Below are 23,051 nucleotides of genomic sequence, written 5' to 3'. Positions count from 1 at the left end.
TTGTGTTGTGCGATTGGGGTCGGTTACAAACCATAACAGTACGACCCCACCAAATCGACGACCCCAGCCAGCACAGACGGTGTATGTTGAGTTTGCCTTTTTTTCTCTTGTTCCCTCTAGCTCCCCTGTTAGCCCTGTTAGCTCCCCTGTTAGCTTGTTAGTCTCCCCTCTAGCTCCCCTGTTAGCCCTGTTAGCTTCCCTGTTAGCCCAGTTTAGCTTCCTTGTTAGTCCTGTTTAGCTCCCTTGTTAGCCTGTTACTCCCCTGTTTAGCTTGTTAGTCTCCCCGGTTAGCTCCCCTGTTTGCTTCCCGTTTTGCCCTGTTTGACCCCCCTGTAGCTAGCCATGCCCTGGCAGCTAACCCAGTCCCTCAGCAGAGCCCCTGTCTGCTAGCTTAGCCCCGGCTGCTAGCACAGCCTCTATGTTTATGCAGCCCTTGCTGCTGGCATGGGCCCTGTAGCTAGCCATGCCCTGGCAGCTAACCCAGTTTCCCTCTGCATGGCCCCGGTCTGCTAGCTTGGCCCCGGCTGTTAGCACAGCCTCTATGTTAATGCAGCCTTGCAGCTGGCATAGGCCCTGTAGCTAGCCAGGCCCAAGCAGCTAACCCGGTCCCTCTGCATGGCCTCCACTTTTTTGTGTAGTTTATCCCACTGCTAGGACTGCCCTTTCAGCTAGCAAGGTCAGTTTATCTCACACTGCTAGGACTGCCCTTTCAGCTAGCAAGGTCAGTTTATCTCACACAGCTAGGACTGTCCTTCCAGCTAGCTTGTTCTCTCATGCTGGTCCAGCCCTGTCTGCCAGCCTAGCTCCGGCAGCTAGCGCAGCCTCTATGTTGATGTAGCAGTACAGCTAGCATAGGCCCTGTAGCTATCAGTGCCCTGGCAGCTACCCTTTCCCTCTGCTAGCCTGGCTCCGGCAGCTTGCGCAGCCTCTATGTTGATGTAGCAGTACAGCTAGCATAGGCCCTGTAGCTATCAGTGCCCTGGCAGCTAACCTTCCCTCTGCTAGCCCTTTCCCGGTGCTACCATGGTTACCCCTTAGCTACCCTGCTTGCCCCTCAGTTCCTCTAGACCAGTTGCTCTAGACCAGTTCTCTAGACCCAGTTCCTCTAGACCAGTTCCTCTAGACCAGTTCTCTAGACCAGTTCTCTAGACCAGTTCTCTTGCCCAGTTCGCTAGACTAGTTCTCTAGACCCAGTTCCTCTAGACCAGTTCCCCCAGTTGCCCCTCTGCTTCCCTAGTTACCCCTCGGCGACCCTGTTTCTTTTGCTAGCCCCACTCTTGTGGTGGCTTCCCCTGCTGGCTTGGCCAGTACCTCTTGTTTTGCCCCCTGCCACTCTGTCTGTATTTGTTTTGGGTCGCCAGGTGGCTCCCGTTGAGGGGGGGGTACTGTGAGGTTTTGTCCGCTGCTCACCAACTTTCTCTGTCTTCTTTAAGCCTACTGTTAGGAATTCCCTATTCACTCTCTCTAGCCCCCACCCTCTCGTTCTTTACTCTCAGTGGCCACACCTGTTCGATTATCAATTACCTCTCGCACCTGTGGTGGCAGGCTAATTAGTTCCCCTGTGGGCTTTAAATACCAGGGCGCTTCCCCTCGTTTCGGCGTGGGGTCGTGTTGTATTCATGCTGAGTCATATTCTCTAACATCTAGACTCTTTCGGGAGATCCTCTGGTCTACCAATGCTGTATATGGATTTCTCCAGCCTTGAGATGTTTGCTCCAGCCTTCGTCTGCTGTCGCCGTAGCCTGTGGAGGAGACTGTTCTGCGCTCCCTGTAACTTCCACGGGAGGCACCCCAGCGTTCCACTGCAGACCCCAGCGCAGCTGTTCGTCCTGACGCACATCTAGACCAACGCGCTTCTTCCGGACCCTCGGGCTTGGCACGCTCTCCAGTCACCAGCGCGCAACGCGCATCTGCAAGGGCTTGGCACGCTCTCCAGTCACCAGCGCGCAACGCGCATCTTCAAGGGCTTGGCACGCTCTCCAGTCTTCAGCGCGCAACGCGCATCTTCAAGGGCTTGGCACGCTCTCCAGTCTCCAGCGCGCAACGCGCATCTTCAAGGGCTTGGCACGCTCTCCAGTCTCCAGCGCGCAACGCGCATCTTCCAAAGATCCTCGTGCTTGGCACACTCCTCCTCGCAGACGCACCCCGATGCGTCTCTCTGTTCCGACGCGCACACCAAGGTGTGGCGCGCACTCTGTTCCTCGGCTCCGACAGCGGCTACCCGGTGGACGACACCCTCGCCACCGCCACTGTTCCGACGCGCACACCAAGGTGTGGCGCGCACTCTGTTCCTCGGCTCCGACAGCGGCTACCCGGTGGACGACACCCTCGCCACCGCCACTGTTCCAGCACTCTGTTCCTCGGCTCCGACAGCGGCTACCCGGTGGACGACACCCTCGCCACCGCCACTGTTCCGACGCGCACACCAAGGTGTGGCGCGCACTCTGTTCCTCGGCTCCGACAGCGGCTACCCGGTGGACGACACCCTCGCCACCGCCACTGTTCCGACGCGCACACCAAGGTGTGGCGCGCACTCTGTTCCTCGGCTCCGACAGCGGCTACCCGGTGGACGACACCCTCGCCACCGCCACTGTTCCAGCACTCTGTTCCTCGGCTCCGACAGTCGGCTACCCGGTGGACGACACCCTCGCCACCGCCACTGTTCCAGCACTCTGTCCCTCGGCTCGGACAGCCAGCCACCCGGTGGCGATGCCCTCGCCCCGCTGCTGTCCCCGTACCATTACGCATACGCCTGGGTGAGTTTTGATTGTGATGTCACTCACCCAGCGTAGTGCCCTTGCCCCCGTTCCCGCTGCTGTCCCTGTACCTTTACGCATACGCCTGGGTGAGTTTTGATTGTGATGTCACTCACTCAGCGTAATGCTTTTTGCCCCCGTTCCCGCTGCTGTCCCTGTACCTTTACGCATACGCCTGGGTGAGTTTTGATTGTGATGTCACTCACTCAGCGTAATGCCTCTTGCCCCCGTTCCCGCTGCTGTCCCTGTACCTTTACGCATACGCCTGGGTGAGTTTTGATTGTGATGTCACTCACTCAGCGTAATGCCCCTTGCCCTCGTCCCGCTCCTGTTCCTGTACCATTACGCATACGCCTGGGTGAGTTTTGATTGTGATGTCACTCACCCAGCGTATTGCCTCCTTTAGTTCTCACTTAGTTATTAGTTTGGACTTTTCATCTCCCACTCTGTTTTGTTCTCTCGTGGATATTATTTTGGACATTTCATCTCCCACTGTGTGTTTGTTCACACGAAGATAGTATTTACGTTGTTACTTTGTTATTTGGACTGTTCTGCATCTGCTCTGTTTGTTCCTTTTGAATATTAACCCTCTCCTCTGTTCTGCAGAGCGGCCCAGATGATTTCCCACCAGTCCCCTGTTCCTCCCTGTCCCCAGCCCGCCTCCGCGGTTCTCTGTCCCCAGTTCCTCCCTGTTCCCCAGCCCGCCTCCGCGGGCCTCAGTCCCCTCTGTCCCTAGTTCTCCTAGTCCCTAGTCCTCTATCCCTAGTTCTCCTAGTCCCTAGTCCTCTATCCCTAGTTCTCCTAGTCCCCAGTTCTCCTGTTCCCTAGCTCTCCTTGTCCCGACTTCTCCTAGTCTCTTGTTCCCCTGTCCCTAGGCGTTCCCTTAACCTTCCCTTAGGCGTTCCCTTACTTTCCCATAGTGTTCCCTTTTCCTGCCCGCCTCTTAAAGGCACTTTACCTTCCCCTCTTGTGTTATTCCAGTGTTTTGTGTTTTCTCCCTTAAAGGGACAGTGCCCTTTTTTCCCTGTTCTCAATAAATATCTGTTTCTTGGCAAACCACCATACCTGTCTTGTGTTGTGTGATTGGGGTCGGTTACAAACCATAACAAAAACAAAAGGGTAATTTTCCAAGCACAGTCCGCACTCGGTCCATAGTCTCGCAATATACTACATATAAGGTGGTAATTTCCTGGCAATGATCTTAAAGATAAACAGATACCAATGTTAATTTATCCTCTCTGCCAGAGAAGACCAACCCACCTATATCATACAGGATGCAGTGGTGAGTACTATATCTATCACCAGTAATAACATCTAGTGGCTCAATGTTATTCATAGCACCTTTAATTATTGTAAGGGTTCTAGCTATATCTGTAGTGGGATTATGATATATCTGATTCAGAAAGACAAGAATAAATGTTACATTTATAATTTGTCTACTCTCCTGTGGAGCCTTGTATAAAGGTCAAAACATAAAACCAATACTAAACAATAAGACATAAATCATACAACACAAGAGGCAAAAACAAGAACACAAGACAGAGTGACAAAATAAAGACAGAGTTGTGAATATGAACGTTATATCGGATTGGTCTAGGCTAATTCCTGCAAAGCTAGTTACAGGGCTAATAGCTAATAACGTAAAATCGATTGGCGTTTCGGCCATACACAAGCTAGAGATAAAAAATCTAAATGCATATGATCAATATCATGTTCCACCATGAATGCATGAAAGGGGGGGGGGGCGGAGGAAGTAGTTTCTGATTATTGATTACCAATAACGGCATTCGTTATCGAAGCCTCATATTCTGATGAGAGGGTTGGATATGAGAACAATCGGGCCGATCGGGCTGTAATTTACGTCAAATAGCTCTTACCTGTGGCCGGTTGGATCCCAAAAAGGATTTCCCAGTTATTGATTGCCATATGGTAGATCGATATGTCCATTGGCTGATGCTATATTCATTTACTGCATACTGAATTCGGCATCGCAAAAAGTATTCCATGCAATCTGATGAAGGCATAGCTTCAGGCTAACAGAAAAAGTAGGCCAGAATGAAAAAAAAATTACATCCGGTCTGAAAACGAGGAGTACTCCATTCTCGAGACAGCGCCACTACCAGGATCTGGCCGGTAATGCACTTTTCCGAATCCCAAGAGTAGGGTATATCTGCTGTGCCGCTCCGTGACATTGAGTAGGTTATTAAAATGCAATAAAAGCAAAAACGAGTTTACCACGTATATATACGTGGTTGTCCCTTTAACACATCCTGCGCCAAGAACGAGTTACGCTGTTTTTGCCCGCCATGCGTTGAACGCCAAGAACGACTTACGCCGTTTTTGGGATCAATATTTCATTTTTTTGCCATGGCATTCATAATTCATCCAGCCAACCTCCGGACTCCAGCGGGACCCTGTATGAGATTGCAACGCCTCAATACCGCCGCCTGGTGGATGGTCGGGGCGAGTTACACTCTCGCCAAAACCGTTAGTGCCGATCGGTGCGTAGAGGAAATCCCTCCGGCAGTGATATCTTGTTACGTGGCTCCAGACAAACACTATAGTGCATTTGGATCGCTTTCTAAACTTAATAATCAATATGATTTCGGCGTTTATTGCGCCTTACAAACCGGAAATGGATGTAGGAGATTGGCGTCAAATTATTGGGATATTTTTCCTCCAGTCTCATTGGCGAACGGTAAGAGGACATTAACGTTATTTTTGTTTATTCAATTCACTGCAAACCATCTGATCAATATATCAACCCATACTAAATAAAGCCGTTACTGACGATCAAGGAATTATAAACGACCCCCCCCCCCCTTCCTTCACGCACGATGAAGCATAATGTATACCGATCATATACATTTGAATTTTTTAATATAGCGTGTATAGGAAAGAAACGCCAATCGATAATCTATCATATGCGTCAGGGCCTATAACTCTCGTTTTTGGAATTACTGCTATACTGTCTAAAAACATACTCAAACAATGTATGAATGAAAAAATATAACGTTCCCACATCCTGAACGATAGATAATCGATGTTGAATGGGCCATAGTAATGTCAATATAGCAATACAATTTTAAAAGTTATAGCCCTGCAAAGAAGGTAAACATCTCCATAGGCTTTCAACGGTGGCAGACTGGGTATATTGATGGATATAACCCATGTGTTAAGCATGGCGCCCAAACACGTGTATATACGTGGTTGGCCATGAATGTGTTAAGCGCTAGCCCTATTTTCAGAAAATCCGCCTAAAAATACATAAGTAAATGTCTAGGTCTATTAGCATGTTCTTGGTATCTAGGGACATCTATGGATCTTAGGGAATGTATTCCCAGTGTCAGAAATGTTGTGTTTGTTACTAGGCTTGAGTAAATTGTGATGACCCAAAGAAGAATATACATTTCCTTTTATTTTTTCATCTTTGACGGTGAATAACACCATGCTAAAAATGACCAGACATGAGAAATTGCCACTGGGCTCATTCAGCACCTTCTTGAGGTCATGTGTACAAAGAATCTAAGCAAATTAATAAAGGAAAGATGATTAAACAGGAGATTTTGTAGAGACAGTATTGAATTCCGCCATCCGGACACATGCAATTTGAAATATGATTATAGAATATAGAATATCAGGCCTATAAATGACCTTATTATGGCCAAGTCATACATCTATGGATCGGGCCAAATCTCCCCTTTTCAATGGCAGAGTTCAATCTGGATTTAGTATCACCAGGTGTGATTCACAAACCGTGAATGAAATCTACTGTAAGTACAGTTATTTTTTTAATGTAAATTTCTCCGCCATTTTTCATCAGATTCCAACGCCGTTTTTTGCTAGACGTTCACAGAAAGGTAGAGAAACTAACTGAATTCTGTTTTATAGCAATAACATTCAGGTTTGTGGGATATGATCCCGAAAAATAAGATAAATAATTTTTTTTTATCTAGAAGTCAGGTGATTGACAGGGGCTGGCGTGAGCAAGGAAGTGTCGTTTTTTTTTTATTCGAAAGCCCATCGAAGGTCCTGGGTCTCCTCTCCTCATAGGACTACAAACAAAATGGCGGCGTAACTTCCTCGCATCAATTCTCGGCTTTTTCCAACTAGATTTCTATAACTCATATTTCACTAATAACACTTAAAACCATTGGTAAACAAATGTAGTCCTGAAAATATACACTTTGACTGCTGTTTTGACAGGGTTAGGGTCTTTAATTTTGGCTATATTTTAAAAAAAAAGTCAACATTAATTCATACATTCTGTAGAGATGGATTTATGGCGTGATCGGGCTTAAGATATTTCTGTAGTGATACAAGTATAAAAAACACTCTGTTTGGAGGACCAGTTGGAGGGATACATGACCCCTACGGCCTACACTACCCCTCTGTCCACAAAATAATTGGGATACCCTACCCTATGCAGCCACATGCAAAACGGAGGGGTAGGGCCAAGTGGTAAAGCCAAGGAGGGGTATTGGGATCGGCCCTTAACGGTACAGGGTTTTCTAAGCAATTCCATTGAGGATAGAGCAACACTTCTGCAGAAGAGTAACACGTACTTGGTGTATTAACCTCTTAACTGGCACCGACCCCGGGACATCTTGAGGACAATTTGCCCACCGGCGCGACACGCCACTTTGCCGACCTCTAGCGGCTCGGGTCTGCATTTTTTTAATACAATAGAATTAAATGCCTATTTGTTGCCTGTCGATTTTTTTTTGTTTTTGTTTACCAAAATCGCTCATAATCACTCATTTCTGAACGGATATTCATGAAATTTGGACATGTACTACATAGGGCTGTCCCCGACTAAGGATTTGGATGGTCGACTAGGATTGGCCAAAATTTGCTGTTAGTCGACTATTGGTCGACAAAAAAAAAGTAAAAAAAAGTATAATATTTTTAAACTTTTTTTTTTTTTTTTACTTTTGTATCATTCCATTTGGGCTGTGGGGGTGCTTAATGTCTGAAGGAGTCGACTGAAGGCTTCTTGTGCTCTGCAAAAGCATGCAATTGGTCCACTGATGGATACATCTTGATATTTGTCTAGTCTAGTGTGTTCATTAGATGGGTGAAATCCTCTTTCAGTGCCTCTGTGCCTGTTTTCGTAGGCAGTTAGCCTCTGGTATGCGTGCCATTAGCGTTAGCCACGCTTCTAGGCCTCTTTTCTTTTGGAAAGAATGATAAAAAAAAATTATATATATATATATATTTCTTTTTAATTATATTCGACTAAGAGGTTGGCCAGTCGACTACGGCTCCTTTCGACCGATTAGTCGACTAATCGATTAATAAGGGTCAGCCCTAGTACTACATAAGACTTCAGGGTACAGTATGGATCCATGGATTCAGCTCATACAAATCTTTTTGGAAATACTATATTTGGATATTGCAACTACTACAGAAAAATGTCAGTAACAAGTTTTTCTACAACTCACGTTCAGACCTATGTTACTCTATTTCATTAGCAGTAAAAGTGATCTTTCTTTATTGTATCAGAAACTTCAGAATGTTATCGTTCAAAAGAGACCAGGCTTATGCATGGGCTATAAGTATAAAGATACGCTTTCCAAAAAAAGTATGCAGTCCTCAAGTTCAAGTTTAAAAAAGGCCACTTTTCTGGGCACCAGTTAAGAGGTTAAGTGCATCATTCTGGGCTTGAAGTTTACGTTTGGATTGACTTTTCAACTGTGAATACATGGGCTGTTCAAAATACAATTCAAAACAGAGTTACAGTATATGCTTCTTCGTCTGAAGGGTATAAATACTTGAAACGCTTTACTAATATCTTTAAGCTCAGGTCTGGTCACAGGTCAGCCCTGTGGTGTAATGTGACACAGACAAAGAGTGGAGAGAGGAGAGTGAAGCCACACAGACAGACAGGGGGACAGTAACACAGAGACAGACGGGGGACAGTAACACAGAGACAGACAGAGGGACAGTCACACAGATACAGACAGATAGAGGGACAGTAACACAGAGACAGACAGATAGAGGGACAGCCACACAGAGACAGACATATAGAGGGATAGCCACACAGAGACAGACAGATAGAGGGATAGCCACACAGAGACAGACAGATAGAGGGATAGCCACACAGAGACAGACAGAGGGGCAGACAGACAGAGGGACAGCCACACAGCCACACAGTGACAGAGAGACAGACAGAGGGACAGCCACACAGTGACAGAGAGACAGACAGAGGGACAGCCACACAGTGACAGAGAGAGGGACAGAGGGACAGCCACACAGTGATAGAGAGACAGACAGAGGAAAAGTCACAGAGAGACAGAGAGAGGGACAGTCACACAGAGACAGACAGAGGGACAGCCACACAGTGACAGAGAGAGGGACAGAGGGACAGCCACACAGTGACAGAGTGAGGGACAGAGGGACAGCCACACAGTGAGGGACAGTCACACAGTGACAGACAGAGGGACAGCCACACAGTGACAGAGAGAGGGACAGAGGGACAGCCACACAGTGACAGAGTGAGGGACAGAGGGACAGCCACACAGTGAGGGACAGCCACACAGTGAGGGACAGTCACACAGTGACAGACAGAGGGACAGTCACACAGTGACAGAGAAAGGGACAGTCACACATTGACAGATACAGACACAGGGACAGTCACACAGTGACAGACAGAGGGACAGAGGGACAGTCACACAGTGACAGAGAGACAGACAGAGGAACAGTCACACAGTGACAGAGAGACAGACAGAGGAACAGTCACACAGTGACAGAGAGAGGGACAGCCACACAGTGACAGAGAGAGAGACAGCCACACAGTGACAGAGAGAGAGACAGTCACACAGAGAGACAGACAGTCACACAGTGACAGACAGAGGGACAGCCACACAGTGACAGACAGAGAGACAGCCACACAGTGACAGGCAGAGGGACAGCCACACAGTGACAGACAGAGTGCAGCCGCACAGTGACAGAGAGAGAGACAGAGGGACAAAAGCACACAATACCTCGATCCTCTGAAAGTAGAAATATCTAGGTACAAAAGCATAAGCGCGCGCACACACACACACACACACACACACACACACACACACACACACACACACACACACACACACACACACACACACACACACACACACACACACACACACACACACACACACACACACACACACACACAGGCCTTACATGTACGCATAGAGTAGGTAGTAGTAATATATAGTAAGTAGGTGCAAAGGGTAAACACCCACACACGCACATACAAAGACAGACACATGCACAAGTATGCATACATAACAATACAGTACACAAAAAGACAAAGACAGACAGACACAGGTCTCACACCTCAGGACAACTAAACGTGGCTAGCTGTAGCTAGCTATAGCCAATTACGGATAAGTGTTACAATGTTACATGCTAATACAGTCATGTTACTGGTGATAACTTTGCTACCAGGCCATCATGCATTAGGACGGTAGTAATGCTAACGGGCCATCATGCTGCACAGGCAACTGCAGAGTCAAGCTAAGCCCTCACACGTGGGTCAGAGAATACATTATATGAGATACCGTGCTGGGTTGGTATGAGATGGGCTTAATTTGCCTCATAAACAGGAGTAGGGCATATTCCATAGTGAATGGCTATAGAAATAACCACATCATTACAATAATGTACGTGGTACATCTGTATTGTTTATGAAAGAAAACACAGAAATACTATGAATGGCTAAAGTATTTATGTGGTAAATCTCTACAGTGTGTACGAAAAAAATTGTTTTTTACTGTAGTTCATTTTGGCATGGTTTGAGACAGTGCAGCCATGCACAGGATCTGGTAAGTCAAGAAAAGAAGCCTCTCCCAGGAGTCAGGACACAGGAGAACATGAGATTTGTTTTAAGCTGTGCTGGTCTCAGGGCTTTGCTGCTACTGTACACACAGCGACACTTCTAACTGCTAGCTGGCTCCGTTGTGTTAGGTTGAAATGGTTACCGATAGCTTTGAGTTAGATAGAAAGGAGTTTTATGGACCTCAGAGTGCTCAACCAACTCCAGCTCCATATAGATCATACATTTCTATTCTTTACTTCAGGTCTATTCATTCCTGCCTGCCTCAACCCAGTCCCATGCTCCCTCTGCATGCAGTCACCGCTCTGGGCACAGTTTCCCTGCGGTCACTGCAGCTTCTCAGACATCTCTGTTCCATTATAAGACACGTCAGACAGAGAAATGTATTATTTTTGCCCTGGGACTTCATAAAAACAGACAGTATGACTTCTCTTGTTATATAGGGTGTGTGTGTGTGGGGGGGGGGGGGGTAATCTGGACAGGGCCAGTACACAGGTTAAAGGTTTCCAAACTAAGATGTTGCATGATTTGCAATGAGTACAGTGTACTAGACTCAACTGTGTACAATTACATGGAATAAGCATGTACTTCAGTGGTTGAGTCTACATGGTCCTCATTGCCAGCCAGATGGAATTACGTGCTCATTCCACTTAATTGTATGTGGTAGAGTCTACATGGCTCTCAATTCAAATGACCAGAAAATTCAAATGGTGCTGAAAATGATCCGAGCGCTGAAATTATCCAAGCGCTGAGATGATCCGAGCGCTGAGATGATCCGAGCGCTGAGATGATCTGAGCACTGAGATGATCCGACATGGATTTGATAAACCAGACAGAGAGACAGAGGACAGAGAGAGGATAGAGAGAGGACAGAGAGACAGAGAGAGAGAGATGAGAAATAATGAGTGCATCCAGCTATGGTGCAATAGAGGGAGAGGGTATTATACCCAAATGTCCCTGTCAATACAGCACATAACACATACATGGCAGGGAGGAGAGGAAGAGGTGGATGAAAAGGAGGAAGAGAAGAATGCATCCAAGATGTGAACCCATGAATGCATGGGTTTATGGATAGACTATGTTTTCTGATGGCTGGAACCCCAAGACAGGGGGGCAGGAGACATAGATCAAAGAAAGAAAGAAAGAAAGAAAGAAAGAAAGAAAGAAAGAAAGAAAGAAAGAAAGAAAGAAAGAAAGAAAGAAAGAAAGAAAGAAAGAAAGAAAGAAAGAAAGAAAGAAAGAAAGAAAGAAAGAAAGAAAGAAAGAAATCCCAGCGTCACTTGACATGAGCATCACTCTTGACCACATCCCTCACAAACAGCAAACTGATCATGATAATAACCATGACAATGGTAACATGGATGGATGCCTGTTAAAATATGTATATTAGCTTTACTGTATGAAATGGAAAATAACTGTGCCCGCCCACACACTACTATCTTCACTTGCAATACTGTATGCCTATTCATCATGTTATTCATTGTGTGGCCTCTGGGGGGCGCAGCTTTGCAGGCCTGTTTTTCTTTTTTTGTGAATGATCGATATGCCCTATGTTGCACATATGGGCAGTGTACAATTTTGTGGGTGCATGCATGTGGACTGGGGACAGTCTTGTCTATGTACTGTCAATCTTATCTGTTTCAGTTATAGGATCTTCACCACCCTGCCACCAGGGATCACTAGGCAGTCACATGATCACAAGCTTGTGAAAACATCAGCAGTCCTATTCTATAGGACTTGGTGAACACAGGCCCTGGTGGTTAACAGTATAGTCTTTGCTGCCGCCTCTAGTGGGAGGGGACTAACTAAAGCCCCTTTCACACATGCACTGGACTCCTGAACATAATCGGAGGGGCTGTATTTGCGAATGCAAATATAAAAATTATTTAGCGCAGAGTTTACCCTCCAAGCCCCGAGTCCCAAGTCTGTGTAATTACCAACTGAGCCCATGTGAGAATACAGCAGATCATTGTTTGCAGAATTCACACATCGAGCGAGTGGGCGTGGTGATTAATGTGGACTAACCATGTTCCTTACATAACAATGTTGTTACAGTTGGCCTTTTCCGCCCGATAGTTAAATGAAAACACATGAGTTGTGGATAAAATTGACATCTGTTATCTTCATTCTCGACCACAGCATGTGTCTCATGAAGATGTGAGCGAGTTTGCGAGGTGCAGGCTGAGGGTGGAGGCATGCACCTGGGGTGGGGAGAGCAAGACTGCAGCGAAGTTGTATGTTTATATTTAACAGATTAAGCGCCAGCTATTATCCTCATCCTGTAGTCAATGGGCCAGCTTTCCATTGCCTATTTCCACAATGCGTCACAATCTTGGCAGAGCTAAATCTATAATTATAGCTATGAAGACAAAACTATGGCTCATTTGACAGTCACTATCTCTCGTCCAACATGTAAAAAGGAATACATTTTTTCATGTATACGTTTGCGTGTTATCACGTGGTGAATATTGTATAGTTTCAGAGTGATCTGGGCTAATTCCTGAAAAGCTGAGTTATGGAGCGCTATTTGAATTTTGCTAAAGTCGTTCAAAATCAAAGGTATATAATAGGTATTATGTTTCATTATGAATGCATCAAGGGGGGGGGGGGGGGTTTGTGATGCTCTGATCACCAGCAACGGCATTCGTTTTGAATACTACATACGTTGATCGGCTGGATCGATGTGAAATCATTGTAGGAACAAGGTGGAATTGACATCAGATAGTCCTTACCTTTGATCGGGGTTATTCCAAAAAGAATATTCCAATTGTCTGATCGCGATTTCCAGTATTGATGTCCATAGGGTCTTCGACATGAACTGGCACAACACATGCATCGAGTGTCCTGGGCGCGTTCCAATGTGCTCGGATTAACCGCTAGACTTGCCTGGGTAAAAATTCTCCGCCCGGACAACATTAGATGTGACACACAGTCTGGAACAGGGTTTCAAAGTGTAGGCAATACTGCCACCTAGCAGGATCTGGTTGGTATTGCACTCTCGGGGTCTCAGTATGGCTTTCAACTGTAACATAGAGGTCCGTGAGACTGCATAGAATATTAAAATTGAAAAAATGGAAAAACAATCTAAAAACATTATATTATGTTTTGTGGCGCTCACTGGTTGGCGAGCAAACACGTAATATTACGTGATTGGCCGTGAATGAGTTAATGTGCGCTTCTCACAGTGTTTTAGCCTGTATGAAACAATTATTAAGTGGTCATGATTTGTTAAATAGGTCAGCTTTTGCTCAATAACGATTTGAAACAGGGGATTTTTGAAGTATCAAGTCAAGATGATATGCTGAGGATGAGAGATATGAAACGCTGCCTGCTCATCATCCCAAAATGCTTACATAAATTAATAATTTATGAGTAATACAAAAGTTTTGGAGTGATTGTAAACTATTTATATACAGTTTCATGGCATCTTGTTTTATTTTTGGTCGCTTATTTCACTCTGTATGGAATACCGTTGAGCCTTATTTAATTTCAAAGCTTAATTTTAAATAGAAAAAAGTTGAGGTTGCCCTCATCTGCAACGATGTTGAGTTACATGCCAGTTAAATACCTATTTAAAATGATCTTCTGTACCCAGGAGGTACTTAGGTGACGCCATAAACCGAGCAGAGTGAAATCATACATATGTGAGAAGTAGAACACGATCAACAATCGCCTGCTGTGTGCTACGTGTGTGAAAGGGCAACTCCAGACAATGCCTGGACCTGATTCTACGGCCATTGTGAATGAATGAATGAATGAAAACTTTATTTAACAGATTGCAGAATGGGTACAATACAGTACGGCTCAATACACACAATTGTTAAGGGGATGCAGACCAGAGAAAGACGTTTGTCTTGTTTACATCAGGGTCCCCCATTTTCAATTCATAGTGATATTTATGACATACACAACATACATGACATCATGACATTTATGGCATAGGGACATACATGATATAGTACTGTTACATTTGTGACATATATGATATGCAAATATACAGTACTGTTACCCATAGATCCTGACAGAGAGTATATACATATGATGGGGAGGAGACTGTACATTAGGAGGGGGTGTAGTATGGTGGGTGGGTGGGTGGGAAAGAAATATACATACGGTGGGGAGAGAATATATTCACCTCCCGCTCCCTCCATAAACTGCAAATGGTCCAAAACTCAGCCGCCCGCCTCCTCACTAACACCCGGTCCCGTGAACACATCACTCCTGTCCTCCACTCTCTCCACTGGCTCCCGATCAAACACAGCATTAAAACACTACTCCTCACCTTCAAAGCCCTCCACAGCCTGCCCCCCCCCTACCTGACTGATCTCCTTCTTCCCTACCGCCCCACCCGTTCCCTCCGGTCCTCCTCCACTGCCTCCCTCACTGTCCCGACATCCAAACTCAAAAACGTTGGTGATCGGGCCTTCTCTCGCACTGCACCCCGACTCTGGAACTCCCTCCCTCAGTCCATCAGAGACTCCCCTACACTCTCCACCTTCAAAGCTCACCTCAAAACCCACCTGTTCTCCCTTGCCTTCAATCCCCCCCACCCTTAACCCCCCCCCTCCAACCTGATTGATGTCTGTCTCCTGCCGCTCTGTCTTTTTGTGCTATCATGCTGTCTTCCCTGTTCCCCCCATTGTCTCATGCTCCTTTTGTTTTTGTTTCTTTGTTGTTTCTTTGTTTTTGTTTCTTTGTTTTTACTTTGCTCTCGACTACTGTCAGCAACTTCGGGTCATTGAGAAGTGCTATATAAATTAAATTAATTATTATTATTATTATTATTATTATTATTATTATTATTATTATTATTATTATTATTATTATTATTATTATTATTATTATTATTATTATTATTATTATTATTATTATTATTATTATTATTATTATTATTATTATTATTATTATTATTATTATTATTATTATTATTATTATTATTATTATTATATACATACGGTGGGGAGGAGACTGTACATTAGGAGGGGGTGGGTGGGTGGGAGAGAAATATACATACAGTGGGGAGAGAATATATACATACAGTGGGGAGGAGACTGTCTATTAGGAGGGGGTGGGGGGGTGGGGTGGGGTGTCCACGTGTGAAAGGGGCTTAGGTAATCAATCAGTGAGATGGAATGTTCAAAATGACATGAAAAGCAGGGGAATGATTCACGTGTGTTACACGTCTGAAATGACACCGTGGAGTCATGAATCTAACGACAAATTCAAAATGTTTGCTTTCTAAGTTTTGCCCAAACCACCATACTAGTTGGCCACATCCATGTCTTTGTATCTGAAACAATATCTGGTGTATGGACTTGAATCACCTATATTAGCTACACATTCCCTATACATATAGAAGTCTATACAGTAGGCATTAGGTCATACTTACTTCACAATGCCCTGCCTCCAGGGAATGCAAGTTAAAACACAACACAGATATTGAGAGAGTGTCTACAGACAGGCAAGAATATAAGGTACCGTCACACTCTCAGAATAAAGGGTACCAAATGAGCCAAAAAAAAGGTCAGCATCTAATGACTCCAGTTCTACATTACTCTCATCATGCTATACCAAAGCCTGTTGTACACACGATAAAGCTGCTAACACACGAGACTGCTTCATTAGAGCCAGTCAAATGAAAGGAAGGAGGATAACTCATGGTTCTTAGCTATATGGCTATATTAAGAGTTTACAGAATTGACCATTCTCTATTTGATTGGATTCAATTTTGCACCCACAATGTTTGTCTTGTGATCGGTAAGATTGATACCTCCTGACATCACAAGTTTGAGTCTTGGTTTCTGGCTACGGGAGGGAGTTGTTCATGTTCTCAAATATTGACTGGATTGCCTTAGACAATAGGAATAACATAGATGGAATACTGAATTGTGTGGTGTTGCTAAACGCTAAATACCCAACATTTGAACTCCATAGAATAATATGGTCCTATAGTAGCCCTTATTTTCTGAGAGTGCAACCCAATCACAAGTTAACTCAAATCACATGAATGAAAGTACATTAGTACTTTCATTAGTAGTAGTGTGGAAAGTCCTCTTCCTATGACCTCCTCACCACGTTCCAATTTTTTTAGCTCATCTCAAAAAGGGAAGTAACTCTATCTACCAGCCACAGTTCCAATCAAAACCAGGTTCAAATGAGTAGCAGGTGAGAGAAAGCAAACCTGTACCTGTTTCAGCTTGTAGGAACCAGGGCCTCTATTTATCAAGCAAATGTAGGAGTGCTGATCTGAGACCAGTCATAGTGAGGTGTATTATAGTCATATGACCTGAACAATGATCCTGGATCAGTACTCCTAGAAGTATGATAAATATGGGTCCAGGTGTTAGGCTACTCCCATTTTGCCCCGTAAGCCAATGATTTATGTGCGAGTCATGTTTGAAACTGTTGGTGAGGTCACTGCAGGGGGACTTTAAATACTTTAAATACTTGTACAGTGCACTGAACAAAACACACCCGATAACACATGCATGGGAAAGGTATGAAACAACACACATAGATTCACAGGTTCTGGCATAACTGTGCACACATATATCCATGCACAATATACAACAGGACGTAGATTAAAACAAATACACGTACACACACATGCAGCCCCCCCCCCCCCCCCCCCCCCCCCACACACACAAACTTGTTGACACACACACACGCACGCACGCACGCACGCACGCACGCACGCACGCACGCACGCACACACGCACGCAGACACACACACGCACACACACACACACACACACACACACACACACACACACACACACACACACACACACACACACACACACAGTACAAACACAGGGATGTGTACACACAATAGATGTGAACACAGATACAGTATATCAAATCAAAGGGAATGTGTTAAAACAGTTTACTTTATGACTACATAAAGAATTGTGTGTCCCAAGTTAACCAACCTTATGACCACATAAAGAATTGTATGTCCCAAGTTAACCAATTTTGTGACTACATAAAAAATGTAGGTCCCAGGTTAACCAACTTTATGACTACATAAAGAATATATGTCCTAATTTAACCGTAAAACTTCAAATAAATGCAAAGTCCCAAATAGACGCCTGTCCCAAACAACGGTGCAATGTTTTTATGCATTTTGGCAAATAAAGGCAGGTCTCAATTAGAAGCCTGATCTACATGAATTGTCTTTCTGGTTGCCATTGACACTGCAAAGCAGTTTTTTACGTACATTAAACATACATGTTATGTGGCTTCACCTTCTGAGCCACCACTATGTCACCAACATCTTTAATAAATCACATTTTCATAATTTAGCAGGTTAGCATCAATCTTGGTATCCAAGCTGATATAATCAGTACATTAATGAAGAGAGCAGGAGCTAAGTCTCATCAGCCATATTTTCCTAAGTACCACTGAGGATCTGGTGCTGTGAAGTGTTAATGTTGGTACATTAAAGTAATATCTATTCTGTTTTAAATAAACAATTTGATCTTTGCAAAAGGAATTGGAGGCCTGTCCCTATAAACACCTGTCCCAAATAAATGCAGGGTGAGTTCAGTGAAGCAAATAAAAGCCTGGAATAAGTTTTACGGGTGTCCTAAATGAACCAACCTTATAACTACATGAAGGATTTATGCCCCTATTAACCAACTTTATGACTACATAAATAATTGTATGTCCCAAGAAATGGTTTTGGAAACCTATTGAGTTTTTCTAATCTTGACAACATAAACATTATAAATGGGCCCACGTATATTTCCTGTTGCAGAGTTTGCTAATCCAGTAGCTGACAGGAAATACACTGGGGCCCAAGCTGTTCCTCTAGCAATGGAATTATTTTGAATAGAATGTATCCAATAACTTCTGTCTTCTAGAATTCTACTGTTAAATAAGGTGAGGTCAGGTGTAGCGGGGGAGGGAGCAATTAATGATCTGGTCACTAGATGTCACTAGTGGCACAATGTTGTCCATAATGAGCATACTACTCTGTCTTGAATGGGACAGATAACAAATAATATGTATCTCTTAGGTGATGTCTATAGATATATCTCGCTTAATGTGTGTTTGTCTATAGATGTATCTTAGGTGATGTGTGTTTATCTATAGATATATATTACTTGATGTGTGTTTGTCAGTAAATGTAGATGTATCCGACGTGTGCGTGTGCGTTTGTGTGTGTATCTTAGGTGATGTGTTTTTGTCTGTAGATGTATCCTAGGTGATGTGTGTTTGTCTGTAGGTATCTTAGGTGATGGGTGTTTGTCTGTAGATGTATCTTAGGTGATGTGTGTTTGTGTGTAGATGTGTGTTTGTCTGTAGATGTATCTGACGTGTGTGTGTGTGTGTGTGTGTGTGTGTGTGTGTGTGTGTGTGTGTGTGTGTGTGTGTGTGTGTGTGTGTGTGTGTTAGGCTGTACCTCTCCTCTGCAGACACCTCTTTGAGTTGTTGGTGTGGCTTGGTGCCACTCATCTCTCTGATGCTGACCGCATAGATCTTAGTGGTGTAGTCTATACTCTTCTCCCTGGCCACGTCACTGTCATAGCCTGCACACACACACACGCACACACACACACACACACACACACACACACACACACACACACACACACACACACACACACACACACACACACACACACACACACACACACACACACACACACACACACACACACACACACACACACACACACACACACACACACACACACACACACACACACACACACAGCAGTACAAAATACTCTGATTGTTATCCTGGAAACAAAATATGTATATCACTTCATCTTGCAATATAGGGGTGAGGTTATACATGCATTATTACATAATTAAACCATGTGAATTTAAAACAGGAAAAAATGGCTTAGACTCCACTGTGTTAATGAAAACACCAGGAGCTCTCCCTCCCTCTCCCCATCTTTCTCCCTCTTTCTCTCTATGCCCCCCCTCTCCCTCTCTCCCTGTCTCCTTCCCTCCCTGTTCTCTGCATGTCATGTCTACTGTGTAATATATGAGCCACATATTATACATGTCACCAAATTAAGTGACATAATTCCCAATTGGCTCCCCCGCCGGGCAATCAAGAACATTATTGTGCCCACAGACACAGATACACGGTTGAGCTATTACAGACCCAGGCACACATAATCATTCACAGCAGGGTAGGTATTATTATTGCTCCCATGGTGCCAAATTCGCCCCAGAAAATAATTAGAAAATTAGCATAATGATGGCAGAAGATGAAACAGGAGTTCAAGTTGTCAAAACCAAAAAAAAACTCTGTGTTACCTGAAGTGGATCAATGCTACAGAATTGGGTCCCGAAGCAATAGCAACAACAAACCTAGAGTGGTTATTGCTAGCGTGCGTCAAATTGGAATAAAAGATATAATTATTCGGGAGGCACGGAAGAGGAAGGATGGTCTGAGATACAACGGGCAACCAGTCTTTTTCTACAAGGATTATTGCTGCGAAGTTGTGATTCTACGATCCCATTACAAGTCCGTGATGTCCCTGCTTTATGGGAAAGGTCTCAAGCCTACACTATGGTATCCTGCAAAGCTTTCCATCGTCGATAAAGACGGAAGGAGGGTTCATCTCTCCTCGCCTGAAGACGCAGAGGACTACTTGAAGAACCTGCATGGAGGATAGGCTACATACAGTCTTTTTCTCTTTTTGTGAACACTTCGTTATGGCTTAAACACCAACCGGCGTCAAATACATTTTGATAACCTTGATTTATAAATAGGTTAATGTGTGACGCTGGATATCATATAGAATACTTTATTGTAATGGTTCGCTATATCTGGGCTAGCTAGATCTATGAGTTTTATGCAAGTCATTGGGCTGGGCCTGAGGTTTTCCCCGTGTGGGTACACTGTTGTTGACATATTGAAATATTCTAGAACTTTAACATACGTTCTGTGACTATACACACGGCTTAGATCACCTCCGGAGGAAACAACAGTCTTCACAGCGGAACATCGCCCACCCCTGGCTTAGGGGACGAACTGCATATACGTATTTAAAACCTTCTTTTAATTTTTTTTTGCAATAGCTCCATTACTTTTCCATTTTATTTCATCTAGGTGTTTAAACTATTTTAATGGTTCGCTATATCTGGGCTGGCTAGATCTATGAGTTTTATGCAAGTCATTGTGTTGGGCCTGAGGTTTTCCCCGTGTGTGTACATTTTCCTGTTGTTGACATATTGGAATATTCTAGAACTTTAATATACGTTCTGTGACTATACACACGGCTTAGATCACCTCCGGAGGAAACAACAGTCTTCACAGCAGAACATCGCCCACCCCTGGCTTGGGGGACGAACTGCATATACGTATTTAAAACCTTATTTTAATTTTTTTGCAATAGCTCCATTATTTTTCCATTTTATTTCATCTACTGTAGGTGTTTAAATTTAGCAAAGTTCTTTTAAGGTTTAAGTAAATGTACTCTACTCTTTGAGGTTTCTCTAATTTAGTTCCAATACCTTTCTTTTATTCTTCGGTGTGTTTTAACTTACACAAGTTCGTATAAGGTTTAAGTGAATATACTATGATATTTGAGGCATATTTTTTTTTTTTTTTTTTGTATTTTATTTTTATATCTCCTTTTTATTTAACGGGAGAGTGGCCAAGCCACTGTTGACATTCTACTAATGGTAGAATTGATAGTTTTAGACCCTATGGCAATTTGCATAGGAGAGTTAAGGATGAATTGCTCGCTTTGGGCATACTGGTCGTGTACTTTAAAGGGAGGGAGGGAAATAGGAATAGGGGGAATAGGGGATTATATGTATGTGTATTTTATATGTTTGTTATCAAGCTCAAGCTCGGCTCTCAACAGGACCTCAATAGTTGGATATATATCTATTATGAATTGCTATTCCAGACGAATTACACACAGGAATACTGCAACCTGTTTAGACTATGGCTAGTTTGAATATATTGATTTGGAATACTGGGGGTCTAAATATGCAAAATAAACGCAAAAGCGTGCTTACTTGGATGAAAAGACAACAGGTTGATGTGGCTCTTTTAAGCGAAACACACCTTTTATTGGCTGACAATGTAAAGCTGGCGGATAAAATATATCGTATGGTCTGATGCAGATGGCCGAGTAACTATTGCTAAGATAGACTACTGTAACAGGAAAATCGCTTTGGTAGCGGCTTATGCCCCTAATCTTTACGACGCTAACTTCTACAATTCACTCACTAGACCAATGTTAGATCTCCCTGGGTATTCATTTATAACTGGTGCAGATTTTAATGCCATCTGGGATCCCTCGATTGATAAATCTAGTCTCACCACATCCAATGACCAGAAACAGGCCTCTAAAGCATTACAGGCTTGGGCCAAGGATACAGGTGTAAATGATCTGTGGCGATTACTCAACCCAACGGCCCGAGAGTACTCTTTCTTCTCAGCAAGACACAAGACATTTTCTAGAATAGATTATGTTTTTGCATCCCCTAGACTATTTGATAGCTTTGACATGGAAGTGGGACCCAGTGCACTATCAGATCACAACTATTTACTCCTAAAGGGCTCATTTAGTAGAATGACATCCAGAGCCCCAAGATTGCGTTTTAATTCGACACTGTTGAAAAACACTGAATTCAGGGGAGCTCCCGTAGCTCACCGCATATCTCTGCGCTATTTCTGCGTCGGGGAAAACCGTGCTCGTCACGGATCTGGGGGACACGAGTTCGATTCCCGGACCCGCCGTCATTTCTCAGAATGTCTTCCCCTGCTCTACATCCCATTTCAACCTGTTTCTGTCGGTCATGCTTGACCAGAAAAGCGATAAACGCTAAAAAATAAAGTTTAAAAAAACACTGAATTCAATCTACAATTAAAAAATAAACTAAATGAATTCCTGCAGATTAATGCGGGTTCGGTACAAGACCCTAGAATGTTATGGATATCGGTAAAGAGTTTTATCAAGGGAAACACTACTGTCTTTGCCTCCAACCTCCGTAAGAAACGTCATTCCAAATTGGTAGAGCTGGAAACGCTTCACTCGTCGTTGTTCTCCTCTTTACAACGCAACTACTCGGGTCAATTGGAATCTCAAATTAAAGTGTTAAAAAAAGAGATTAACTCCAACAATCTGAATTTCAAATACGCAGTACAAGACAACATTATTACTTTCATGGCTCTAAACCGAGTCACCTACTAGCTATGAAGATACGATCCAATGAACAATTTGCTGATATCCCTGCTATTAAGGACCAACAGGGACTCGTTACAGACCCCAAAAAAATCAACGAGACTTTCAGTGCGTTTTACTCCAACCTGTACAAATCAGAAGTGGTTTTCGATCATAATAAACTGGATACATTTCTTGATCAAATTAACCTACCTAAACTTTCAGAGGAAGATGCTAAACAGTTAGATGCACCTATTACACTAGAGGAACTTAGGGAGGCTATATCTGAATTGCAAAGTGGTAAGGCCCCTGGATGGGATGGTA

General features: G+C 44.0%; 1 protein-coding gene across 1 annotated transcript in view; it reads right to left on the bottom strand.

Moving 5' to 3' along the window:
• LOC311234714 (echinoderm microtubule-associated protein-like 6) overlaps positions 1 to 23,051 on the bottom strand; it is a gene marked incomplete at both ends in the record, with an annotated part of 200,399 nt that overhangs the window by 37,049 nt on the left and 140,299 nt on the right. Inside the window, 1 exon segment of the mRNA XM_084321958.1 lies at positions 18,989 to 19,115. Within this exon segment, the coding sequence (XP_084178084.1) occupies positions 18,989 to 19,115 (127 nt within the window).

This window comes from Notolepis coatsorum (genome assembly GCF_963971535.1).
Source record: "Notolepis coatsorum genome assembly, chromosome: 9".
In the NCBI taxonomy this organism is placed as follows: Eukaryota; Metazoa; Chordata; class Actinopteri; order Aulopiformes; family Paralepididae; genus Notolepis; species Notolepis coatsorum.
The sequence above is the reverse complement of the archived record's forward strand: the minus strand, read 5'-3'. Positions and strand labels throughout refer to the sequence as shown.